This window comes from Macrosteles quadrilineatus, unplaced genomic scaffold, assembly GCF_028750875.1.
Source record: "Macrosteles quadrilineatus isolate MER2022 unplaced genomic scaffold, UCM_ALF_1.0 Scaffold_8__2_contigs__length_117827958, whole genome shotgun sequence".
Lineage (NCBI taxonomy): Eukaryota > Metazoa > Arthropoda > Insecta > Hemiptera > Cicadellidae > Macrosteles > Macrosteles quadrilineatus.
The window spans coordinates 71,809,409-71,834,957 of record NW_026542601.1 but is presented as its reverse complement, the minus strand read 5'-3'; the positions used below and the strand labels follow the sequence as shown (position 1 = coordinate 71,834,957).

The 25,549-nt window shown below is 33.3% G+C and overlaps 1 protein-coding gene across 12 annotated transcripts in view; it reads right to left on the bottom strand.

The window, feature by feature from the left end:
• LOC128999902 (trehalase-like) overlaps positions 1 to 25,549 on the bottom strand; it is a 51,360-nt gene that overhangs the window by 21,696 nt on the left and 4,115 nt on the right. The window contains exons 1-2 of one of the 12 annotated variants that reach the window (XM_054426665.1): positions 11,178 to 11,218; positions 2,071 to 2,225 (exon numbers count right to left, since the gene is read on the bottom strand). The exons of 3 other annotated variants lie outside the window; for them this stretch is intronic. In XM_054426665.1, coding sequence (XP_054282640.1) covers positions 2,071 to 2,186 — 116 coding nt within the window. In that variant the 5' untranslated portion in view covers positions 2,187 to 2,225; positions 11,178 to 11,218. 8 more of the 12 variants (XM_054426666.1, XM_054426663.1, XM_054426662.1 and 5 more) reach the window with 8 other exon arrangements.

Sequence of the window (25,549 nt, the reverse complement as noted above, 5' to 3'; positions counted from 1 at the left end):
CTGTCTTGGAGCCCTAAAGAGCAGACGACGGAGTTTATCATACTACCTTATCATACTAATCATATTAATTTTATAAGGCTGAATATCAGTGTGTTAGTTTGATTGTTTGTTTGAGGCTCAATCACACATTAACTACTGGTCAGATTGGGCTGAAATTGAGAATATCTCATGTTTCCCAATAAACATATATGCATATTCATTTTCACATTGGTGTTTGGCAATATCATAAAACAGCGTCACCGACGTGTGAAAAAGTGTAGATGTAATAGTGATCGTAAAGTATAAATCTTAATTAAAATGTCTTGAAAAGCTGTTTGAATGTATTGTATAATGTAATTTAAATACAAATAATTTCAATACATTTTTTTCAACAGTAAATAACAATATTTTATTTCATTTGTGAATGCTAGCTGTTTTAGTTAGTTGCATATAAAGAATGATTTCATTATTGTCAAATCGTATGATTTATATTTTAATCAAATGATTGGTGCAATCCTGTATACTAATTTTTGCGTAATCGTGTAGTAGAGTATACTCTACAATATATATAACTATTGTATATAGCTACTGTGATATAACTTTTTTAAAACATTATATGTTTCAAATAATTAGAACTAGCAGCCAGCGTCACTTCGTGATTTCAAAATCCGTGATATATTTTAATTAATTAATTTTAACTTACAATTTTCTATTGATCTGAGATCAGTTGAAAGTTATCTATTTTTTACGTGATAATCAATAACTTATCAATGACTTGTAATTTGTTAAGCAAACCCTGAACATAACTTTGTAATTAGTGTTTCTAATACAATATAAACTCGTGCATAAAAAAGTGAAACGAACTTATTTGAAAACACAAAATCCTATCAAAACACAAAAGCTACATTTTCTTCTTTACATTTTGTTTAAATAACATTACAATATTTTACTTGAATTCATTAAAACATTACCAAATGTAACGATTACCCAATTTTCGTATGGGTGTAAACTAAATTGTATCATGGCCATCTGTTTTGATGTAAACAAATGTAACTTTGAAAAGTTCAGATGATTGACAACAGGATTCAGCACAAACTATGAAATTTTAAGAGCCTTTAGACGAAGGGCTTTCACGGGATGTCAACCAAATCCCCAAAAGGCACATCTAGCTAGAGGATAAGAGCTTTAAATTGATACCCAATATGCCTACGAAAATCAATATTTAAGGTCGATTTGCCAAATAAAAAATCCAACAAATTCATTTAATAATATAGATGTTTATAAAAAAAACTATCGGGTTCGTTGTAATCTCTATTGTCAAATACTAAGTATGGAATTATTACAATCCTAAATTGTTATACATAAAATGTATATATATGCCTATATGCGGAAAAAATCATAAACAATATTTATCGTCTCTCGGTGACTCCCACACACTATAACAGTCATAGCTGTACCAAAATATTAGGGTAATCTCCTAAAATTATGCATTCTACGTACAAAGTGTAGGCAAAAAGTATGATGTCTTAATGATTGGGCCAGAAATACATCTAGAACATAATTTTATTTCCCCCAAATAAACATTCAATTAAATGTGCCAAAAGTTGATTAAACTCCATCAAGTGATGTACATTTTTTCGTAACGAGATCCTTCCTAAAAAGCACAAAGCACATCTGCTAGAAAAAATGTACTGTGATAAAAACACTGATTAATATTCCTCCACCATTCTAAGTCTAAAGTGCATACAGTACCCACACGATGGCACAAAATCTTTCGTCTACAATAATTCAAAAAGGTAGAAAATACTGTATCTGTAAACTCAATGATATCATCATGTTAACTGCAGTTCCATACAAATACTTTGCTAATAAAAACCAGAAGCGAAAAAAATGCGCACTCTGAAAAATATATTCGCCTTTAAATTTATATATACATATATTTAATTGCAGGAGCAAAACAATCTTCAAATCACAACACTACGTGATAACAAAATCATTTAAATAAGAAAACCCGACCAGGCACAAATTTCCCAAGCGTTTCCACCACAAAAATATACCAAAACTAAAAGAAATGTGCCGACCGCTACAAACCTTTCACAAGTGGGGGGAAGACTCCTTAAACTCTTGGGAAGAAGGGTGAGCGCTGACACTTCGTAGATCACCAATAGAAATACCGCGACACCATAGGACACCATCACCGACACCATAGTAGAGCGAGAGCGGCACCAACGACACCAGTGCTACCTCTGGGCGAACAGAGGAACTATATATATGTCACCTGGTGGCGCGGTCGCCAACTATCAGTAATGTATGCACAGATAGACCTAACCTTAAATCACTTTGGTGTCACTTGTCAACGAAATGGATTTTTATTGGAAAATGTTAATATTAAAAGTATAATAATTTCGGTCTCAAATAGACCAACACATTTTCTAATTTCAGTTTTTTTTTTTTTACTATTTTACTCAGCAATGGATTTATAAATTAATTCACAATACCTCTCTTATTATGTCAATACATGAACTTTAACGCAGGTCTGCTACTATTTAGGATTGTCGTTTCTGGTATCGTAATCGTATAAACTAAAAATAAAATGCAATGTTTAGCATTGGAACGATCTAAAATTAGCTACCCGAAATAATCCATTACAATTTAATGATTTAAATGCTCCACCCATGGGTTCCAACATTTTTAACTAACTGAAAAAGTATGGCATACACGAATAGAAATCTAAGACACATCCTACGACCTTAGTGTCAATTAATTATAAACATAGCTTTACTTTTAAAACAACGCAATTGTAAGTAGGAAAATAGTTTGATTCGGCAAAAATTCCAAAGATAAACCAAAATGAGTGGTATAGGCCTAAACACGATTTTCAAAAATGGTAGCTAATATTTAAATCTAAAAAACTATATCTTTAACAATTATTACTTAAGTGTTTCAAACTGGTCGAATGCCTTACAGAGAATAAAGATAACAAATTTTCCAAATATTTAAAGTAAAATACAACGGATTGTTCTCAAATTGTAAACTACTATGCATTACCAATATACAAAATCCACCCCTTATATTTATTCAGAGTTAAATAAGCTATGTTTAAAACCAACAATGAAATGTTAACGCGATCTCCTAGAAGTTTACCTGTATATTTATGGTTGGACGCCTACACATGATATATAATTAACCCACTTAAGCAGATTACAAAGACAATAGACTGAGGACGATACGATATCTATTGGGCCACCGACGCCGCACAACTGAACCACAACTGATTTACTAACAACTGATTACCTTCGACTGATTGTGACGAAATCATCTGGTCAACCGGTCTAGGAAATTCTCATTATTGGCGTTTCCTTCAAGGTCAAACGTGGTGTAATTATTATATAAAACCACGCGGATGTAAGGGGTTAATCAGGCGAAACGTCCTAGAATAGTCAGAAATCGGTCAAATGTTTATATTTAAACTTAGTTTTAGTTTTAAAAAGATTGGTTTTAAATTTAGATAACAATACGTGAGATCTTTGAGGTTTGAAAATAATTTACACAATAGATTAGAGGAACCTAATAGTATAGTGAAATAAAGTCTATTATCTATCTATATATTAATAGGCAAGCATGTTTCTTTAAAACCTTTTTTCTCAGATCGTGTGAATCGTAGGGAAAATCTACGCATACCGTTGGAAAGCTATTTTCCTGTAGGTGTGCAGAATCCCTTTATAAATTTAAATAGGCTCAAAGATAAGCACAAAAAATGAGTTTAAAAATTTGAAAAAATTAACATGGATCTTATGCGTTGCTATGCTGGTTACGAAATAACAACGAAATATAAACAGAAAATCAAAACAAATGGAGGAAACTCCAATCACATGTTTTATTTACAGTGTGGGGTGAAAATAGATAAGTGAGTACATTACATATTTTTGGTCGAGTTTCGACCACTGGACGACCTCTCGTTTCAAATTAATGTTTGGTTTTATAGAAAAATGTTGTGAGATTTGTTTGTAAATAAATCTATGTAGTTTAATTATTAATTTTAACTGTGTTTAATATCTTGATCTGTTTTACAATATCATGCCCAAAATAAAATTGATACAGATAAAAAAAAAATGTGGTTGGACAAATAACTCATAATATAATTACAAAAAAATACTGTAATGAAGTTCATTGATCCACCCCTTGAAAGTTAAGATTGTTGACTTCAAATAAAAAATAATATAAGAAATGGCTCGGTAGAAATCCGGTAACTTGATTAACCAAGGGTATATCCTAACTTAACTGTATATACTTCAACCTCCGATCAAAAAAATCTGAATTCCGAGTTATGAAAATATCTGCATTGTATAAAACTTACCCTACTGAAATGTAAAACTATATTCAAACACAAAACAACCAGCGAGTCTTGATCAGGTAAGATCTCAGTATATCCCTATGCACCGACCTAACCTAACCTAACCGCCACAATTACCTGGCTTGCACGGCAGAATTGACACCACTTTATAACCCATCTCCACTGACATAGCTTTCTGACTCAATGTCAACTGATAAGTCGCTTATCAGTGTTGATTAGCTTATCAGTTAATGGCAATGACTGATAAGCCACCTCGTGAACTTGTTAACCTGCGTATGATGCTGTTTATTTTGTTTTGGCATTAACGCAGGTGTAAAATCGTATGTTTATGTTTTTTATACTCATAAATTACCTTTAAAATTTTACACCTAATCGCAAAAGTGTAACAAATATTAAAGATTGACCTAAAGATACAGAATTAAGTCACAGTAAACCAATGCAACAGTGTGAGTTTGCAATAATTCTAGTACCTTACAAACGAACCTATTCTGAAGTAAGTGAGTTTGATCCTTCTGCGAATGTTAACAATACAGGACTGATTACACGAAGAAATCGTTAGCATTCGAGTCACTTCCAAGCGAAACAAACCGACAATATTTGCATTTATCTTTATATCTTACGCACGTACTCAGGTAAAATCAGTGGCATTTCTTAAGACTACGTCAGAATATTTAATTTTTCTTTTTCGAAGACATACAATCATTAGAGACGTATTTTGTATATTTTTATATACATAATTGTAATACAAATTTGTAAACTTTTGTTATTTGACATACCAACTTTTGAATATACTCAATTACTATCGCAGTTGTAGACACGATATAAACAAATTACTAACTATGTACACATAAATTACAACACCTTTTGAAATTTCAACTATGGATTGTTTGATTTGTAGTGTATTATTATTATTCACATATTGAGTTATTTACAAATTACAAATGTCGGCTATTATTGTGAACATTTTTGCATTAGGCAATGCATTCTGAGCGCTGAGGCCACAGTAAAAGCTTAACGCTTCTTTAAAAAAAATCACTTTCGCAACAAATTTCTAAGTATTGAAAACACGAATTATTACTTCCCATCACTTATCCTACAGTGCTTCAAAAGAAGTTTCTGTATTATTTGAAATTCATTATCAAATGTGTTGATGGTAGTTATTGCCGCCAAAATAGAGAACACTGTAAATCAAAACAACTGTTAAACTAGAACGGAAATTTTTTTAAAAGTTTCCACTTTGATTGGCCTCTAAATTACGTCAACGCCTTGATTGATAGCCTCCAACAAATTTGGTTTCACTTGACTCAGCTTTTTAATCTATTAACCGTTACCTTAACACATTTTAATCCAAACAAGTATTGCAATCCGTCAAATGTGCAAATCCTTGTCGAGTGTTTTCGTTTATGTAGGCCAAGAAGGGATTTACACAATTGACTTAGATTTAAGTGCAATCTAAGAAGGATAAAATATTTATTCCTTGAGATAATTCTGAGCTTTGTTCTCTAAACAAGATAAAACTCGCACAGAAACTCCATATGTATCTCAAGGATAAAAGTATGAAACACAATAGATGTAATGTAAATTTAGGATAAACCATACATTTTTAGGTATTATTTTTGTTTAAGACCGAAGACCTGTTGAAATTCGTGTGAATAGTAATTTATTAGTTTATTAATTATTGATTTAACAGACTCTGAAACTATTAAAATACCCTTTAAATGTCTTTTAACTTGTTCTGAATCTGGAACTGTCCCAAGTAGCTCACCGAAGTATTTCAACTAACAGAATCAACCAATTTAAAACATAAAAAGTTCCCATTAAAAACTTTATAAAAAGAGTCAACACACGCTGGTGTACTGGAGATTGTATTTTCCCTGTGCATGAAAATGGAAGTGCGATCACGCATTTCCTGATGATAAAATCCAAGAAAGGAGAAATCGAGCGTGCAGAGATTCGATGTTATCGTCATATCTACAGATGACTCATAATGTCCTTCGACTGGGCACACCCCATGTTACGCCTATATTTAGTCCAACTTGCACTTACTCTAAAATAAATATAGTTGGGTAATGTGATGAATCATTTACTATACATCCGGATAAATGTTTCGTTCACCAATGATGCACGAATGGCGTTTTTGGAAAAAAAGTTTAGAAGAGCTGTAAAAGATAATTACTCTTTTACCCGAATACAAAAATAATAGATAGATTAATTGCGTTGAGAAGTAAATAAATTACCCGGTCCAATGTTAGGTAATTTTTACAGTGAACATAAAATATTACTGTGATATCCTCTTTGCTTTCTTAAAACTCTTCCTAATCTAGGTAGATGTGTCGTCAATACTTAGACATTACTTTGCACACCTATTGTCGTGGAAGATGTGATTCGGGAGTGTAAAATAGGACCAAAGACCTGAATGTAGACAATACTAAATTTTGAATCAGCATCTAAATCAATGAGACCGTTAGGTCCGTTGTATACACATTTCTAAAATGGTATATAAAAGAATAACTGCTCCTAAAGAAATCGACTTCTAACTTTTTACATACCGATACATCAAATTCTAAATTTAATTTGCGCGAGAGTACTGTATATCGATAGCCATTGGCGGACAGGTAATACATCTGAAGCGTGATATCGATTAAGTTTTATTGCTAGTCAAAGACGTATTTTCACACCGATAAACTTATTTTTCCTCACGAAATTCGACAGCTATAAAACCACCTGCTTCATGACTCTGACGTTAGTCTGACTCATACAAGACATTTATGTTTACTAAGTATTTAGGTTTAGTAAGTAGATTATTTGTCAGATAAAATATCATTTGCTCACTTTAAAACTGATATACATTTAGTAAAAAATATTTACTGATTGCATAACGGTTACAAAGTAAATTAAACATTTGCGAAATACGCCCTCTGTTTCTATTAGGTAGATTTACGCTCAGGACATTCAAGAGTTATACAGGAACACAACGATAGGTTTTTTTGTAATTAGTAAAAAAAATTATTTGCTAATTAATCTTGCGATACTGAATAGATTTCAAAGCACTGTACACATTACATGTCAACTATTTAAGTTGGTTTGACTTTGAAATCAATGTTCTTGGATCAATGTTGTAGGATATTTTCTTGGTTTACAACAATGGAATAGTAACACGAAACCACCGTAAAACGACTGTGTATTTAAGCCTGTTCGTATTGTAGGGTCCTTTCCTTTTCAATACAAATCAGGTGTCGAATACCGAAACATTGTGAAACTTTGCGCGTTACTATTGATTACTAATAATACAATTAAAGCTTAGACCATACTCGTACATCGGCCATAATCAACTTAAAAAAAACATAAAAAATTGTCAATTGTCCGCCCCGATTAGGGTCAATTGTTAATTATGTAGTGAGATATTCTCATTGCCCCCAAGTGTGCTAGATAACAACTATGTTTTTATTGTCAAGTAGCTAGTTGAGAGTTAGCGTTATCTAGCTTATCAGTTATTCGCGACCTGGGCCACGCGGGCTTAGTTAGGCGTTTTATTCATCAACACGTCTTCAAGTAGCTCATCAGTGTTTTCAAGTAGCTCTAAACTCTAAATTCAGTACTCAAAAACTCCTGTTTGTCAGCCTCATGCTTGACTGATGACATTGGTGTAAGATGATCACAATTGGTACAGTTTGCATTTTGAAAGTTAAAATCTTTTGGTAAAACCATTGACTATTGAAGGCAAAGGTTAAACTTAATTTTAAAATGTTCCAATACCGAAGATCTGGAATACACCATACGAATCTCATGTTGTAATCTGTAAGGCTTGCAAAATCGGGTAATCATCAAAGGTTCAAAAGTACTCAAAATTCAGTTGTAAAGGCCTAACGACATTTTTTTAGCTTTGTGCGGCTTAGAAAAAAGTGTAATTGAAGAAAAATACATTTCTCCTAAAGACGTGCCTGGGACTATTTGTCTGCCCCATCGAATAATAGTATATTTCATCACTAGGGCATAAAGTGACTTTTTACGACCCCAGCTCAAGGAAAGATCGGATTTTTTTTAAATGGCCCAAACGATTTTGATAAAAAATATTAGTATGTTTTAGCCCTTTAAATTCTGAACAAAATGGTACAACTCCCATTTCCGTAAAAATTACGGTTCGAAAGTTATTGTAAATTATGAACCCATAAAATATAAACATAATTAACCCATATAAACCCATAAAATAAGAGAAAATCGTAATTAAAAAACCGGTTTTGATTGAAATTAGTTTGTGATAATCCTTTATGATTCTTAAAAGCATATAACAAACCCCCATTGCTGTAAAAATTGGGGTTCAAAAGTTATTGTGGCTTTTGTTATTTTCCCACAAAAACCCATGAAAAAACGGAAAAAATGATTAAAAAAAAAAAACAACTACTGATTTTGATTTAAATTTGTCTGTTATGGTCCTTATACTTCTAAACAAAATAGTGCAACCCCCCATCCCTGTAAAAATTACGGTTCAAAAGCCAATGAAACTTTTGTGATTCTACCTATTAAATATCATAATTAATTAGTTACTCTGATCGCTTACCCATGATAAAGGTTGTTGACAAGCTAATGGGAGAAAGTGTGTCTCAGATTGCTGTTACCGTTTATTTAATTTGCTAATGGAAACAAGAAGCTGTTCGGTAAGTGATTCAATCGTTTTGTCTATTACGATTGTGTTAGTGTACATCGTACTATAAGATACAATAAGGCAACAATATGATAAAATCAATTAAACAATCTATACATACTTTCGATACATGCAATTGTTTACAGTCGAAAATTACAAGTAGCTACTGTAAGTTGACAACAGCTGATTTTTTACACCCTACGGGCTAAAAACGATTTTAGGGAGTAAGAATGCTACTTTAGACCCGCAACCTATGCATTTAAAACGGCTGTTTTTGCTGCAGTATGACGGAAAAATAATTAAAGCATAAGGCCGGGCGCACACCTGATGCGGCACGGCACGGCATGCGACTAGGATTCTATTACTGTATTTCAAATGGGGGTGCCGCACACATCATCGGGCACGGCAAGGCAAGGCAAAACAGTGCCGCACGGCGCTTTGTACCGCCTTTTCAATTTTCGTCTTTCGGGCAAAAGGCTTGAGGCAAACCGATGTGCGCATGCGCGAGGATCGACACCACGTTCAGCGCAGTGACAGCCCCTGTCAAAATCAGTGTGCACTTCCAACGATTAGTACCTAATTATGAAATTTTTCCGGATCTGCTCTTAGTTCTGCAATGAATGGTTTCAAGTTCAAGTTCCTTTTTTGGTTGATGGGATGCACCCACGATTCTCTGTTAGGGAGATCATCCATTACATTCATTAGGTACCATATAGCAGCTATGGTAGCAGCCTCTTCTTCACCGTCTGCATCCATTCTCACAAAATGTGTGGTACAAAGTGTCACAAAATGTACAAACAACCTCACAACACACAGTATCTCACTTTACTGAAACCAAGGGATCGACCATGTGGGTGTTCAAGCCGCCTTGCCGTGCCGTGCCGTATGCATCTCAAATCTCCATCGGGCACGGCAAGGCGAGGCAAAGACGTCTCGCCTCGCCTTGCCGTGCTGTGCTGTATTAGGTGTGCGGCCGGCTTAAACAGCTGGATTATTTTACATTCTGTTTATATTTAATTTCATCATACTGTACAGAAGCTTAAAGCTACGCCTAACTATGTACGTGGCCTTAACATAAAAGTTTGCCTTTTCTGATAGACCTCCGATGTAGACGGACACTCTTAAATTTCATTTAGAAATTTTGACAATTTTAACAGAAGAACCAAGTCCCTAAAAAGGATTACAAAAGTTTTAATAACATGTTTTTTACAATAAGTCAATCACACAATTATTTAATTGTCTCAGATTATGCTTCTTTTTGAAAAAAAAATCCTAAAACTTTATAATAATTGTGTGGCCATAATTTCAAATTGTAAGTAAAAGTTAACGAAGTTAATGCATACATATATTACTTTTATACGTATTTTGCTAAAATGAGGTTGAGACAATACAATTTTATTCAGCACCCACATACAAACAAGAGGCAACAACAAGGCAATAGCCATGTTGTAATCTGTTCATAAATTGCAATTGCAATTTTAAGTACAATCTAAGCATATCTCTACTGTTGTATTCTGAATTACATGAACAAACCAGTTGTTGCGTCAGTTTATATTTGACGGTTCATACTTTACAATGCTTACTTAATGATTATATTTACGTCGGCGATTGCTATCTTGAATTGGTGTTTTTCAATGTGTGAAATTATTTTGAATTGCAAAACTGTTGCATAATACAATTGTGCTTATTAAATTGGTGATCGGTTCTGGTTTGTCTAAGATAAAACAAAAATAAATAATTATACCGTATTAAATACCACTAATTTGAATAAATACTCAAATTATTGTAATTTTGGAATTTTGGATTAGCCTACGTGTCTACCTAAAACAATACAACTATCCTTAACTATTAGGAAAATATTTTTATTTGTTTACTGATTTTGATTTCAAAATAGTTTACCCTTTAGGTTATTCGGTACTCTTGATTATTTTGAACGTACCATGTTATTACAAGAAAACAGTACCATGTTAGTGTACCCTTCTCCAGAATACTCGTCAATATTTTAACAATGAGTAAACTATGTCAGCACACATTGCTCATATGAACATATGCGCAAACATGTCGAAACATATGGTAATTATAAATTTAAACACAATAAATGTTAAGTTACACAAGAACCGATCAAAATCTTCTTCAATGAACAAGTTTGTAGCCTAACTATACTTCTAATTGTTTTAGAATACGATAGTAACTTTAACATACCTAATAAACGTAAAATGCAAATTTCCAATTTTTCTTACATTCTCCGAACATTCACTGTATCAATCGAACGTGGAAAAGAAAGAGACAACGCACGTGAAACACCACGTGAATGATAAGAATAGCCTTGGAACAATAATGTAAAGCAATCAGCTGATTGTAATAATGGTAACTTCTACAGCTGATTTACTCGACAGTAAATAGTGATTTAGCACTGGGAATAGATCTAAGATAAACACATGCAGATTCTTTAAATGTATTTAAAAAATGAAAATACTAGTAGAATGGATTCAAATATGTGCGTAATCAAATGTGCACTGCAATTCCGTAATAACTTGTAATTTATTAGGTAAAGTCAAGGTAGAAGGAGTGACGTTCAAAGGACTACGTAGTTTATTTTAGGAACTGATTGAAAACTAACTCATTAACGCTTTTGCTAAATCAATGTCCCATTGTTGTGCAGTATATTGGAGAGCCCGTAAACCATAAGCTACTCAGGTCAACTTGTTGCGTCAAAAAGAGATTATCAAGCACACACAACTGAGCATTATTGTTGTCAAAACGACCAAACATTTTAGCAACTAAAGGGTAAAATATAAATATATTGTCACCAATAATGCCGAAACGTGCGTTGTTAAGTTGTATTAATGCATGTATCTAGAAGGAGGTAAGATTAAAATAGTCCTCATATAGATGAATTTTTATTAATTTATTCAAACTTAAGATGTATTTTAAAAGCGATAAAAAGTCTTAGCCTATAAGCATTGTATATCATCGTCTAAAATGATTGTATAGAAAATAAATATGTGACCGAACGGTACTACAAATAAACAAACTGAGACAACCTATCTCCATGATGAACACGATAAACATTTATAAAAGTTTTCTAACAGCTGGAGGAAGTAAACAAACTCGGAAGATGTCTGGCGAAATCGATGTGGAAGCTGTGACGTAACGTGGGGAGAATAGAAAGGCAGTAAAAACTCTAACAGAAACACGATCTAAAACGCCGAACAAACGGCGTGAAAAGAAACATAAACAGAAAACGTGAGGCAATACCTGTAATACCGCCTTTGTTGAATAACTGCGACATTTTTGACGACTCGGAACACGAACGAACAGGAGCGCACAACCATCACAGAGGCGCAGGTGGTTGGCAACACTGGTGATCAGCTGTTGCTGACGTCATACGCGCCGAAAAATCTCACGCACAGCGGGAAACGCGGCTACCACACGTGGTAAAACCGTGGAGACGCAGCGCGGGTGGCAACACTGGGGATTGAGATGGTGACGTCAGTCGTGATTAAAAATTCCTACACGCGGGAAAACCGGGATATTTCTGTCGCAGACAGCCTCCGGGTGGTAACACTGGTTCTAAACAACTGATCAGTTGCTGTGACGGTGACGTAGTTCGCACAGAAATATCGAAATACCCCACATACGCACATGCTGATCTAGGAAGCAGCTTCACTGACCACTGAGTTGCTCAATGAAGATAGTGACCTGACTCCCGCCACTCCCGATTATCGGCGTATCGTATCAATAAATAATTAGGAAAATGAATATAGGTTAATTTTTCCCATGCGATACGAAATGCTGCATCCACGATTGTTGGATGAAATAATCTATACACTTTAATATTATTATTAATTTAATGTTATACACACAGTAACTAATACAAAATAAAATGACAACAAATAGTAAATTATTGGTGTATAGTCAATTAATGATAATATTCATCTATACTGTAGTTAAACTAATAAAACGCACGCAACAAAGAGGGGGTTAAAACATACATATTCATATCAGAGTTTAAAAACAGTTCTGGAAATGGTATTTATTCTTAAAAATAAAACGTCACAACGAAAGCAATTTATTTACTGTGAATGATTTTTTCCCCAAAATGCAAATGCTTCAGTCAATCAATTCAATAGTGCTCAATCAAATACCATATAAAAAACATACACTAGGCCATGCACTAGGTTACATTGTTAATCACGATCTTATAAACATATTATAAGGCAATTAAGTGTAAGGCATATTATAAATCAGTGAACTAATACAGAATGTAAATATGTTTTACGGATGATGAAAAATGAATTATTGCTTAAAATTCTAGTTGATTTTACGGAATTGTATTGAATATAGTCAGTGAAATACCAACCCTAAAACTATAGTTCATGTTACTTTTCGACTGTTAGTTTTTACGTGGTTTCTACAGTTTCATCATTTTTCCTGTTTTTTTTTTGTTTGAGTTTCACCACTAAAAATGTAGTGCAGAATGAATACGAGTGTTTCGAAAAACTATTTCATTTTTAGGACCAAATGTTTAATCTATGTTTTGAAATTTTGTTAAGTATATTTTTCTGACCAATCGTCATTTCTAATTTAAAGAAAAAACTACATTCTTCAGCCCAATAAGTTTACATTTCAATGCAAAAATCCTATTTAACATCTGCCTGTTTTCAACTGAGATCGATAATACCCAGTGTATGCGTTTACTATTATTCTACCATAAAATATCTGCAGAACTACCTTTAGTCGTTTTTAAGGTATCGGTATCGCCTTATTATCGTATTATCATCGTTGGTCGATATTAATTTTAACGTACACTCAGTGGAATATAAAAGTCAGTAGCATCGGTCCGAGAAGTACGATTTCTAAAGACATTGGCAACACAATCGTCACCCAGTGGTTCTTAGTCACCATATATTCAGGTTGCAGTCTAGGCTTACGGCTATACAAATATACGTTTCTTAAGCGAGCAACCCTATTTCCGAATTCAATATTGCCCCCCATTCAAAGTCATGCGTATTTTCACTTGGAATTCTCTCGCGACTTACCGTCCGTCGTCCAGAACTACCGGAGGCTCGTCATACTCCCAGGCGACCGCTGCGTCGCGTGCCTCATGGTCCATCCCAGGACCACGACCGACCACACTCTGACACAGGACACTGGGTAATCAGGACATCCGCGGCTGCCGACCTAGGTCATACCCCAGCTCGCGAATTGAGATTGATTGTGTTTTCTTGCGCAGCGAATCTAAGGTCGATTAGTTGATAAACAAAGTGAGGGTGATATTTGGTCTTGTTAGCTTTGATATAGCGTGAGCAACAGCATTGGTAACGGTTATCTGGTAGATGGAGACCCCGAATTTTGTGCATTTTAGGGTACTTTTATAAATCGGCGTTCACAAAAACAGATGCCTATATTTTCCCGCATAGACACGACATACCTAAAATTTTCTGAGATCTGAAATCAAGCTATTGAACCGCGAAGTTTGGGACACGCTTGGTATATTTTCAGATGCAAGGTAATACATCGTTTTGTTGGAGTTTATAATTTTCAGTTATAAATACTTTATTAAGTTTCTCGTCATTTAAATAGCATAATCATTTACTTTGTCTTTAACTAATTTACCATGTCTTCAAGTAACCAGTTTAGAAATTAAAAAATCACAAAAAGTCGCCAACTTACTACTGTACAACTTATTGGCAGGAGCATAAATTAAATGTTAGAACTATCCTACTTACAATAATCTCGCTTAAAACATAACGATAGAATGAAAAGTAAAATTAGGTAACGCTATTAGCACAACTGTTCAAACCGCTGCATGTCAAGAATTTATTTAATTAGCATTGACAATCACCATGTCGTAATATCAAAGTAGTATTTAGGCTAAACAAACATGGCTAAACCAAATACAATCTGATTTAAACTGGGTTTAAAAATAATATTGTGTACGTCTCTAACGATTTCTCTTACAACTCTATGCCCTTAGTAAGCTTTAACGTTTCCCAACCTTAAATTATTATTTATTTTTACACATAAAATTGCACTCCAGCCCTAAATCGCTATATGAAATACTGTAGGCAGGAGAATGTAGTATTAATATTTTGTGATGTTGAGCTATCAATTAATGATGCTATCGAACAATAAGGTCAACGTTAGACAGTTACAAGGCAGGGTTTTGTCCGTTTCCTTACAAAAAGCGTTAAAAATGCAAATGGCGTACACACTAATAACATAAAAGTATTGTATATGTAGACCCCTGGCACAATGGCATCACCCATTACTTTTAAGAGTCCAAAATTCCCAAGTTATGCGTCAGAACGCTGTTGTAAGGCACAATTATTTATTCGAATCATGATCAAGACAATTTCTAAAAAAAAAAAAAAAAAAAAAAAAAAAAAACTACAACAATCAAACAGATCTAAAAACAAAATTTAACCAATATCTATTTAGAACCGACGTGATATAAGAAGCTTTTACGAAGTTGAGAACCTCACAGGAAATAGCAATAGAGGAGAGGTTAACCCTCTCTGTCTGTCGTATCAGCATTCGTTCAAGCTGAACTGAAAGTTTCGAGAAATCTAAATTTAAAGCAGTCCTATATACAGAATGAATATGAACAAATGATGCTATTGATATATGTCAGTATAATTAATACGACTAAAATATGTTTGAGCCATTGCAACAAATCTGCTTGATAAATTTATTCGATTAGGTAGCGTATAATATGGTATCCCATTACACTGGAGATAGTCTAATAATATCTAATCATTCTTATCCTTTTTTAAGGTAAATCTTTGATAGAGAAAATGACGTATAGAATATCTTCACGGAAAAAGTGCCCCATTACTACTCTGAAGATAGGCATATAGGATTTTGTATAGGATTACGAAACGTCAGCCACAGTTGCTCGTAATATGACTCGGTCCACCCCGACAACTATCTTAAATTATGTTAGGTATATATATTTTAGAACAGAATAAAATTACTTGTATACTCTTTTCTCAACAATAAATAAGTTAAAAGCCTTCAGTGATACCTTGATATTGGCAAGTATTTTATTTTTTCAAGATCACCAAGCCCGCTGTGATTTGTAAATCTTGTGAAACCCTACAAATGTAAATCAATCTAAGATTGGATTACGAATATCATTTAAACCTCCAATGTAGCAATAGGTCTCAGACGCTGTAAATATGTTAAGGGCATTTTAATGTACCCTTACTTATATTTCCAGCTGCTTAACAGATCAACTCTACACCTTGTACTACAACTTGTACCTTAGGACTTATGAGAAAGAAGTATACAGAGCTAGTGCCTACTATCTCTTGCGCTAGTCAAAATTCTACTTACATCTTGCTTCTCATATACGCCCAGTAGATCATGAGCGCTATCACACCAAGGCAAATGACGACTAGGGCTATACACACACCAAGTAACACTTTGAACAATATCTCTTGCACGTCTTCTGTGCAAATCCTCCCTAGTCCACTGACTTGGGGCACCGCTCCATCGTCACTTCGCAAAACGCCTTCACTAGGCGCAGTGCTATCGCTCGCACCCGCGTTTCGTCTGGTACCAGGCAACACCTCATAGGGGTTATGCAGAAATCTCTTATCAAGCTTTGATATATCACTGTGTGTTCCTGTATCGGGTGTTCTAGGCGATATTTCAGGCGGATTTTCATTTCGACTGGGCAGACTCGTTTCGCTCACTTGACCTAATGTTCTTCTTATTTTGGACAACAAGTTACCACTAACCCCTTTCATGCGATAACTAATTGGATGTAAAAGAGTTGCACTTACTATGCGAACATTTTACAAGATGAAACCATTTATGTTTGTAGGTTAGTGTTTATATTTGTTTGCAAACACGGCAGTTGACATGTTATTGGTTTGATTTTTGTTATTAACTTGGGGTAATGAAGTTGGTATTAGATTAGTATTAGTCAGCTGTAGGAGGTTTTTTTTAGAGATCGATGCTAAAAGGTAACGGAGTTGAACTATCGTCTCATAGAGTGTGCTGAAATTACTACTAAGTACTAATTGTACCTCCATACATAAAACATACCGTGTTATCATTGACTATTGTATCATTAGTCAAATTTACCACCACTGAAATTCTGTTTTTTCTTCGTATTTTATTTTACTTAGCGTATGAGGATAAGGAAATGGTATAGTTTGGGCAACGAGAAAGAAAGACGCATTTTATACAAGTAAACTATCGGAAGCTCAATTGGATTAAGTTATTTTACACTCTCAAACGGGCTTATTTCATCTCTGTGCACGGGAATAGAATTCCTATGTATATTTAAGGTAGTGTTATTTTTTATTCCTGCTAGAGGTATATTTTGTAAACAAAGTATCTAGTACATAAAAATGAAGTACAGACATTTGAAAACTAGCAACTGTGTTATCATAAATGTTCCTCTTACTCAACATAGGGCCCCTTTAAGCGATGTATAATGTACTATATAGTATTTAGATAAGTTCGTTTGGTTTAGGTTAGCATTTCCCTTACTGCAAGTGGTGTTAGTGATATTATGTATGCAACAGACCAACAATTAGCCATTATTGTTACTGGAAAGTTATTTAAATGTATTTATTTTACACTAAACGTTAACTTATGGTATACATTTGAGATACTATACTGTATAATGGTGTATAGAACTCATGCGTTGTATCACTGAAATTTAAATACTAGGAAAATTAAGAATTCAACCCGGCTTAAAAGAACTATAACTCACATTTCTTTTCCATGTTTAGGCTGCGGCTAGTTTTACAATAAAAATGCAATCAGTTGAATTGAGCCCAGAGTGCGCTGGTATAACTGATTTATGCTAACTATCTAACCAAAAAAGGACAATGTATTGTTTTATCCATCGCATTAACTTAAGTGAAGTAATCGAAATTAGAAAATGACATTCTCTATGCCCATTCAATAAAATTCTATTAAAATAAATTGGCTGCAACTGGTCCATATAGATTGAATGTGTAGTGTATAGGTTGGCGAGTTCCCGTGCGGTATTCCGTGTAGCGCCTGCTGCTCGGTCGATACTGTTTTCACACAGCAGAGGCTCGCCAGTGGCCTATTTCTTAGTTGCAGGCGCCACATAAAATGTCTCTTGTGCGCTCTACCTTTCTACTCACTGACCTGCTCACATTCATTTCACTTTCAATGAATTTATGAATATTTTGCAAAATCAGTTTTTAGGGTTTTTTTACCGCATTTGCACAGTGAATTGGCAAACCACAAAGAGACGATAGATGATATCAAGTAATAAAACATACTGTACTACAATTTGAAACCTAATTCAGTTTACTACTTAATTGAATGCATGTAGACTATTATTCACACGCGATCATATCAAATCAAATAAAAAAGATCGTTATATATGTATAACGGAGTGAAAACTGATGTATAAACTGTAAACAGCTTTATAATACAAACATATCTATAAAAAAATGGTTGATAAAATATAATTTAGTTAAAGAAACTAAATACAAATGTTACAATGGAAATTGCAAAAATTATTAGTAGTTCGTAGTCAGTATTGAGCTATACAGGGTGGAACGAAGTTAGTGTTAAAACATTTTATCTGTTAAACTACTAAGTATTGGTGACAAAATGGCACCAATTTAAGTTTCCATACCCTCACAGGTAGGGAAATAACGGACAATTTAAGATTTTTTTTAATATTTGTATTTGCTTACATAAAATGGCCATAAGTGCACTAAAAATTGTTTTTATTCAAAATCCATTGTCATTTTCAGAATCCTCGTTAAATTTCCAATATTAATAGTACAAATTCGTTGGGATGAAACAATGGAAGTTTGAATTTGTGATTTTTTAGAAAAAAGTAATAACTTTTTCTAAAGTTTTTCTATACTACATTGGACTCTAGAGAGTGTCAAATATTACTAAAAACTTCTGTAGTTAATAACCTTTAAAATGATGTATAAACATCTACTGTTCGTTTGATTTGTCGTTCTCAAATTTAAGAGTTTCTCTTGAAAAACACGGAATGGCCAAAATCGCCTCCCTTTAAAATAACATGTATTTGCTTAAATAATATGGCAATAGCTGCAATAACAATTATATTTGAATAGGGTTTATTGTAATTTTTAGAATCCTTGTGAGATTTATTATAAGAATATTAAAGATCTATTAGGATTGACATCCATATAAACGTAGGTTTTGTGAAAACATGTTAAACTTGTATTTATTTTAATTTTTTGAATACAATGAATATTGTTTAAAGTAACACATGGTACTTTTAACTTAAGATTATTTTCTAAACATAAGCAAATACTTCCAATGGAGTAACCTCTAAAATTATGTAGATACTACACTTTACAATGTTGTCAATATGTTTACCAAAAACCCAAAATTAACCTAAGTAAAGAATAGCAATTAGATTGTAGTGCTTAGACACATGCTAATGAAAATCAGCCAAGTGATATATTTCTTTACTAAAATAATTGTTAAAACCTCAGAAATACGTAGTTTAACTTATTTACACAAAAAATAAAAGTTAATTCTAAAACACACAATATTCGAAACTTAAATAACTGTTCCTTACTTCCTTAACGTTTTAATAGTTGCCTTCTATTTGATGCCAACTACAGTACTTGAGTTTTATTTTTTTTTTCAAAATCTCCTTTATTTTCGCTGATATACAGCCAAGTTTTTTTGCAAGTGGCACCAACAGTAACATTAAAATACAACGTTCCTCTGACTAGAACATCTGCATTCATTATCCAGTTTTAAATTTCTTTATTATCTTCCACTAAAGATGAGGAGACCAAGTACTCCACATAGCCGCACAAAACAAGTCCAGTGGACTAGAGGTCTGGCGACCTGGCATGCCAGCAAATCACACCATATAACCCATCTTTATCATTGTTATCATTGTTCAAGTTGTGTATTTTGCATTAATTCAATCTCGCACATCGGTTGAATGTACCATAGAACTAACACCGTAAACGTTATTTAAGTTATGCTAGTAAAAAAGAAAAAAAACCCTAAATGAAGATACATCACAAAACATAGGTTCATAAGGTTTTAATCCTAACAATTCTTCAATATATTAGGAATTTTACAAAAAATTCTGAAAATTGCAATATTACCCATTTAAACATGATTTTTAAAGCAGCTGCTGCCATATCATTGAAGCCAATACATGTTTTTTTTTACAGGAAATTAAACATTAGCCGTTCCGTGTTTTTAAAGAAAAACTATTAAATTTGAGAACGACAAATCAAGCGAACAGTAGATGTTTATACATCATTTTAAAGGATATTAACTGCCAAAGTTTTTAGTAATAATTGACACTCTCTAAGAGTCCAGTGTAGTATAGAAAAACTTTGGAAAAAGTTATTACTTTTTTCTAAAAAATCACAAATTCAAACTTCCATTGCCAAATAAGGGCTTATACAGATGTTTCATCCCAATGAATTTGTACTATTAATACTGGAAATTTAACGAGGATTCTAAAAATGACAATGGATTTGGAATAAAAACAATTTTTGGTGCACTTATGGCCATTTTATGTAAGCAAATACAAATATTTAAAAAAAAATCTTAAATTGTCCGTTATTCCCTACCTGTGAGGAGGGTATGGAAACTTAAATTGGTGCCATTTTGTCACCAATACTTAGTAGTTTAACAGATAAAATTGTTTAACACTAACTTCGTTCCACCCTGTATAATATTAGCCACTTTCATCAATAAAACCAGCTGATTTGAAAGAATTAAACGTTTTCTTTATCTTTGGCGATTTAATTTTGTTCGCGTTGTGGTTAAGAATCGCGAATTTTTAAAGAACTTTAAGTAATTTAAATTTAAACAGTTGAAATAAGCGTTCCCATTATATTGTTATGTCGAAGATACCTACTTCGTAATATGAACGTGACATAGTTGTTATGTCTAAGTCTCGTAATATAAAGCTTATTACATAATGCAGGGACTTCAAGCGATGAGAATTTCCTGAGCAAGCACGTGCGCTTTGACAAGGTGTCGACAAAACACAATCTGTCAGCATTTAGAGCACAATATCGCAGTGCTTTCATTCAGCACGATCATCAAACTTTGAACCTACTTAAATACTTTTACGGTTTAACAAATTTTATTGTACTAGATAATATTTATTTTATACCTACTGCGATAGCTAGGTTAGCTTAGTAATGACTCGTTTGCATAGTTTTTTATACTTAGTTAATTTCATGGATGGAGTTTACCCAAAGAACTACAGATGCTTCTGTGACAAAAGTACATATTGCACAATACTTACAAACGAGCTCATTTTGAGAATGAGAATAGCAAGTAGATATTGCCAAAAAAATATTAAGCATTTCACATAATCTCTTCCAATTACTACCTCTTCGTCGTTGCCTACCTAAAGTAAGGTAATATAAGGTTAGATAGATATAGTCGTTATAGTAATAATCATACCGGTACATCTATTTACACTACATTACTAGATATAAAGTCCTAATTCAAAACTATTACTTTGACGGTGGATAACCCAAACAGATTATTTAAAATTAATTAGTTACTGAGAAGAACGTATATCCAAGAAGGTGTCGATCCTGAAGTAACCTGAAGTTCACTACAATTAGTATCAATTTATTAATGCCATTTTTATACAGAGTGTCCATAAAAAACGTTTCAGAACTTTGGGAAATGAATCCTCATACTAAAAGAAAGAAAAAAGTTTATGTGTAGGTATGTCCGCAAATGCATATTTACCCAGTTATCGGCCATTTTGTTTTTTATGCAAAAATATTTTTATCTGTGAAGTTTTTCGTTCGATGATTATGAAATTTTGTAACCATGTTAACATACACAAGACCTATAATAGAAAAAAATAATAAAGTAGTTCCAATTGTAAATTTCAAAATGGCGGCCGCATGAATTTTTATAACTTAAATAACTAAAAAACGGCTAATTCTATGAAAAAATTTCATGAATACTTTTTTTGCATTTTCAATTTCCTATCAAATTCCAAGATCAAAAAGATCGAACAAAAATTAACTGAAATATAAAGTTTTGTTGTGTAAAAATAAGGCAAAGTTAGCCGGGTAACCCTTAATTTTGCCTTATATTTACACAAAAAACTTTATATTTCAGGTATCTTGATGTGTTAGGTTCTCGTAAATACTTATTATTTAGAGAATTCTTATATTCTTGAGGTTACATTTTGCAATATGGGTATATAGGCGGGTGCCTAGGCCATAATCATCTCATGTTCGTAACACCTTCCAACAATGGTATTTATTACAGTTAGTATTATACTTTGAAGGTCTCTGGTTGGTTAACCGCGGAAGTTCATCAACCAATGGAAGGCCTCGCTTTCCTTCCGTCTGCCTGTCTATACGTTTGACTGTCTGTCTACTGAACGCACCTAACAATGAATACTGAGTAGCAGAATGTAATATATTCACTGGTTTGTATCTTTGCGATTCACGATGACATTTGCGATTCAATTTAGTGAATTAATGACACTTGGGCGTGCAAAGATCTGCATAGTCTGCGCTGGTTCTATTGTAGTCGTACCTCGGACTGGGCTTTGTACGAGTATATGACACTCAAGGAAAATACAAAAAAAATAAACTTTTAAAGTTTATTTGGCCTTACATATTAGTTTTAAAATTATTTAAATTCATTATTTTAAATAGTTAAGTACGAAAACAGACGCAACCGAAATGTAAAAATCTATGTAAAAATTTGAATAATTTAAAATCATATCACACATTAAACATTTCTTCTAACAAAGATGGCATATTTTAGATGCATTAAATTGATTACTAATGTTTATAATCTTGTAATCAGTTAAACACGAGTTATCTTCGACGAACTTCACGTGACTTGTGTGCGAACACGTGAGTTCTTTTCCAACTGAATATACACAACCATGTTTGATATGATTATGATGAAACGAGCGCAGTTGTTACCGGTGTTGATAGTGTTAGAATGTGTTGGGAAACAGAAACGTGCAAGCGAAGTGGTGTTTTCGTCATGCTTATTTGGCGCAACTGCAGAATTATATCCGTCGATGAATTTGAACTGTAATCAACATAAGATTCTCAAGTTATCGACATTTTCACTTTAAATAATTATGATTAGGAATCGCATTTTAAATGATAAATTGATTAAGACGAGTATTAGAACAACCTTTCTTTAATGCCATATGTAAGTAAAAATCACACAAATTTTTAACGCAAGCTCTTTGAGATCGGACCTTAAAACTTGGTAATTGAATCAGTCAATAACGGCTGAACATATTGAAGCCTAACTTACCATAGTTATTTGGACAAACAGTGAACAAGTTATTTTACAAACAAATTTCAATTTGATATTGCATGTAAAATAAAAAAAATTCATAATATTTTTCAATTTTAAACATTAGCCTTATAGGTTGCTATGATGGTTACGAGGTAACAACGTAGATGTAAAGCAAATATCATAGATATGCTTATTAGCAAACTAACAAACGATCTAAATACAGTACAGAGAAAAAACGTTCTGGTGAAAGCAATTGATCAAAGAATATACAGAAAGTATTACAGGGTGTTAGGGTTATTTGTTTGATATTATGTTCGCTCCACTCAATTGGCGGACCTGAGACCGCACATCATAAATAAAAACCCGTATAATTGAGTATGGCGATTGCATGGAAGATCAACAATACCAACATCCTTGTGAGTGCCGCGAACATGGGCGATAAGTGTAACTTTATTAATTTTACGTTTTATTTATTAATGAAAAATTAAAAATCACGTCTTGTTTTCGTGGGGTACGATGGGTGTAGGCATATATTTGCAATTTAATGTATACTCCATTAATCACATGTTTGTATTTGTTTACCGTATGTTTATGTTTTGCTTCAAAGTTTGATATTAAACCTAATTTTGTCTAACTACTCCTCACATTATCAAAGTACATATTGTGCTTCGGCAATTTACTGCTGAACAGTACTAAATATGTTTAATCCATGTATATTCAACTTATCTTGTTAATAGTAAAACGAAATTACAGTTTTTACAGGATGACGTCAAATAAGGCTTTCAAGCTCTTTGAGGAAGGTAATTACTGAAAACATTCTCTAGCTAGTTTAGATTATCTTTAAAAACGTGGTTTGCAGCGAGAGCAATCCCGCAAAATCGCGATTTTGCCACACATTATAGTACAGTGACCACCGTATCAGAAACGTCCGTTTCCCGCTACACTATCGCAATGATAGCAACAGTCAGTATAACACGTTGTTTCTGTGACAATTCTGGACACGTTTGTTTGAAAAATGCTATTAAAGATCACCAATTACAACATTGGTGCATTTTATAACTATTTAATTTGCTAAACATTAACATAGAGACACCTTGCTCTTGCTGGTTCATTGTTATTCTGGAGTAGGATTTTACAAATATACAACATAAAATAATCTCGGTCATCGCTTTGTGTAGGAATAATATCTGGGTAGCTTTTTGGAGCTTGTGTAGTACCGCTAATCTTAAGGCTACCAGTTCGATCCTGGAATATCAGCAACTTCTTTGTTCAGTTGCTTGAAACAACTGTTCAGTAACACTGCTGGACCCAGTGTGTAATTTATCACTCACTTTTCTTTGCCTTGAAATCCACACTTTTGTGTCTGCACCGTGTAAATATAATTTGAATCCATCACAACAAAAGTCTGGGACCTAAATAAGCTTTATTTTGACGAGAACTTATTGAATAGTTTTATGAAAAATTTGGTTATAGATCTCAAATTGCTTGTGGATAGTTTTAAACTCATTTGATGAATTCACGTTAAGGCGAGTCAGTGCGCTGAATTCTTTCTGACGACGTTTCAAGACAAATTACTTCCAGCGGACTCAAGGCCGAATGTAATTGTGGGTAATGCGGACAAAATTTCAGTGAAAGGAATCAGGAAACGTGTCATTGGAGGTTGTATGTCATAAACCTTACAGTTTGTTCCCTACTAAGATTGCGAAGCAATTTCGTTAAATTGTTGCAAGATGATGAGTTTTTAAAATTACAATTACATAACATATTTGAACTCAAAAGGCTCGAAATCTACTTAGACTTCATAATACCAAAGCCACGAAGTCATTTTTTTATATTCCAATTGGATGATAAATAATAAAAAAATAAATTAATTAATTAATGACACGTAAAAGATTTAGTTGATTTTAAACACACAAATATGCGCAATAAACATGAAATAACACCCACACCTCATGATTATATTCACATAGAGTAGTTTTTAATGTGATCTGCTATCGCAGTTTACGGTAATTTACCAGCATGATGGTTAACAAAACATAATTATCATTGGTACGGTAGTTAAATTCTCTTGTTGGAGCATTGGCAACTTTAAAAATTTTCTTTTTCAAAAGATGTTTTTCACGTTGTAACAAATGACAAATTATTGTTTCTGGCAGGAAAACATTTATTTAAACTTAACATTTATTTGTGTACTGCAATAATGATGTTATGTATTGTATAGAAGTATCGTCTTAGTTTTAAGTTTAATACAACACTTTATTCACAAACATGACGGAGGCTTTCTTGGTTGTGACCTTTTA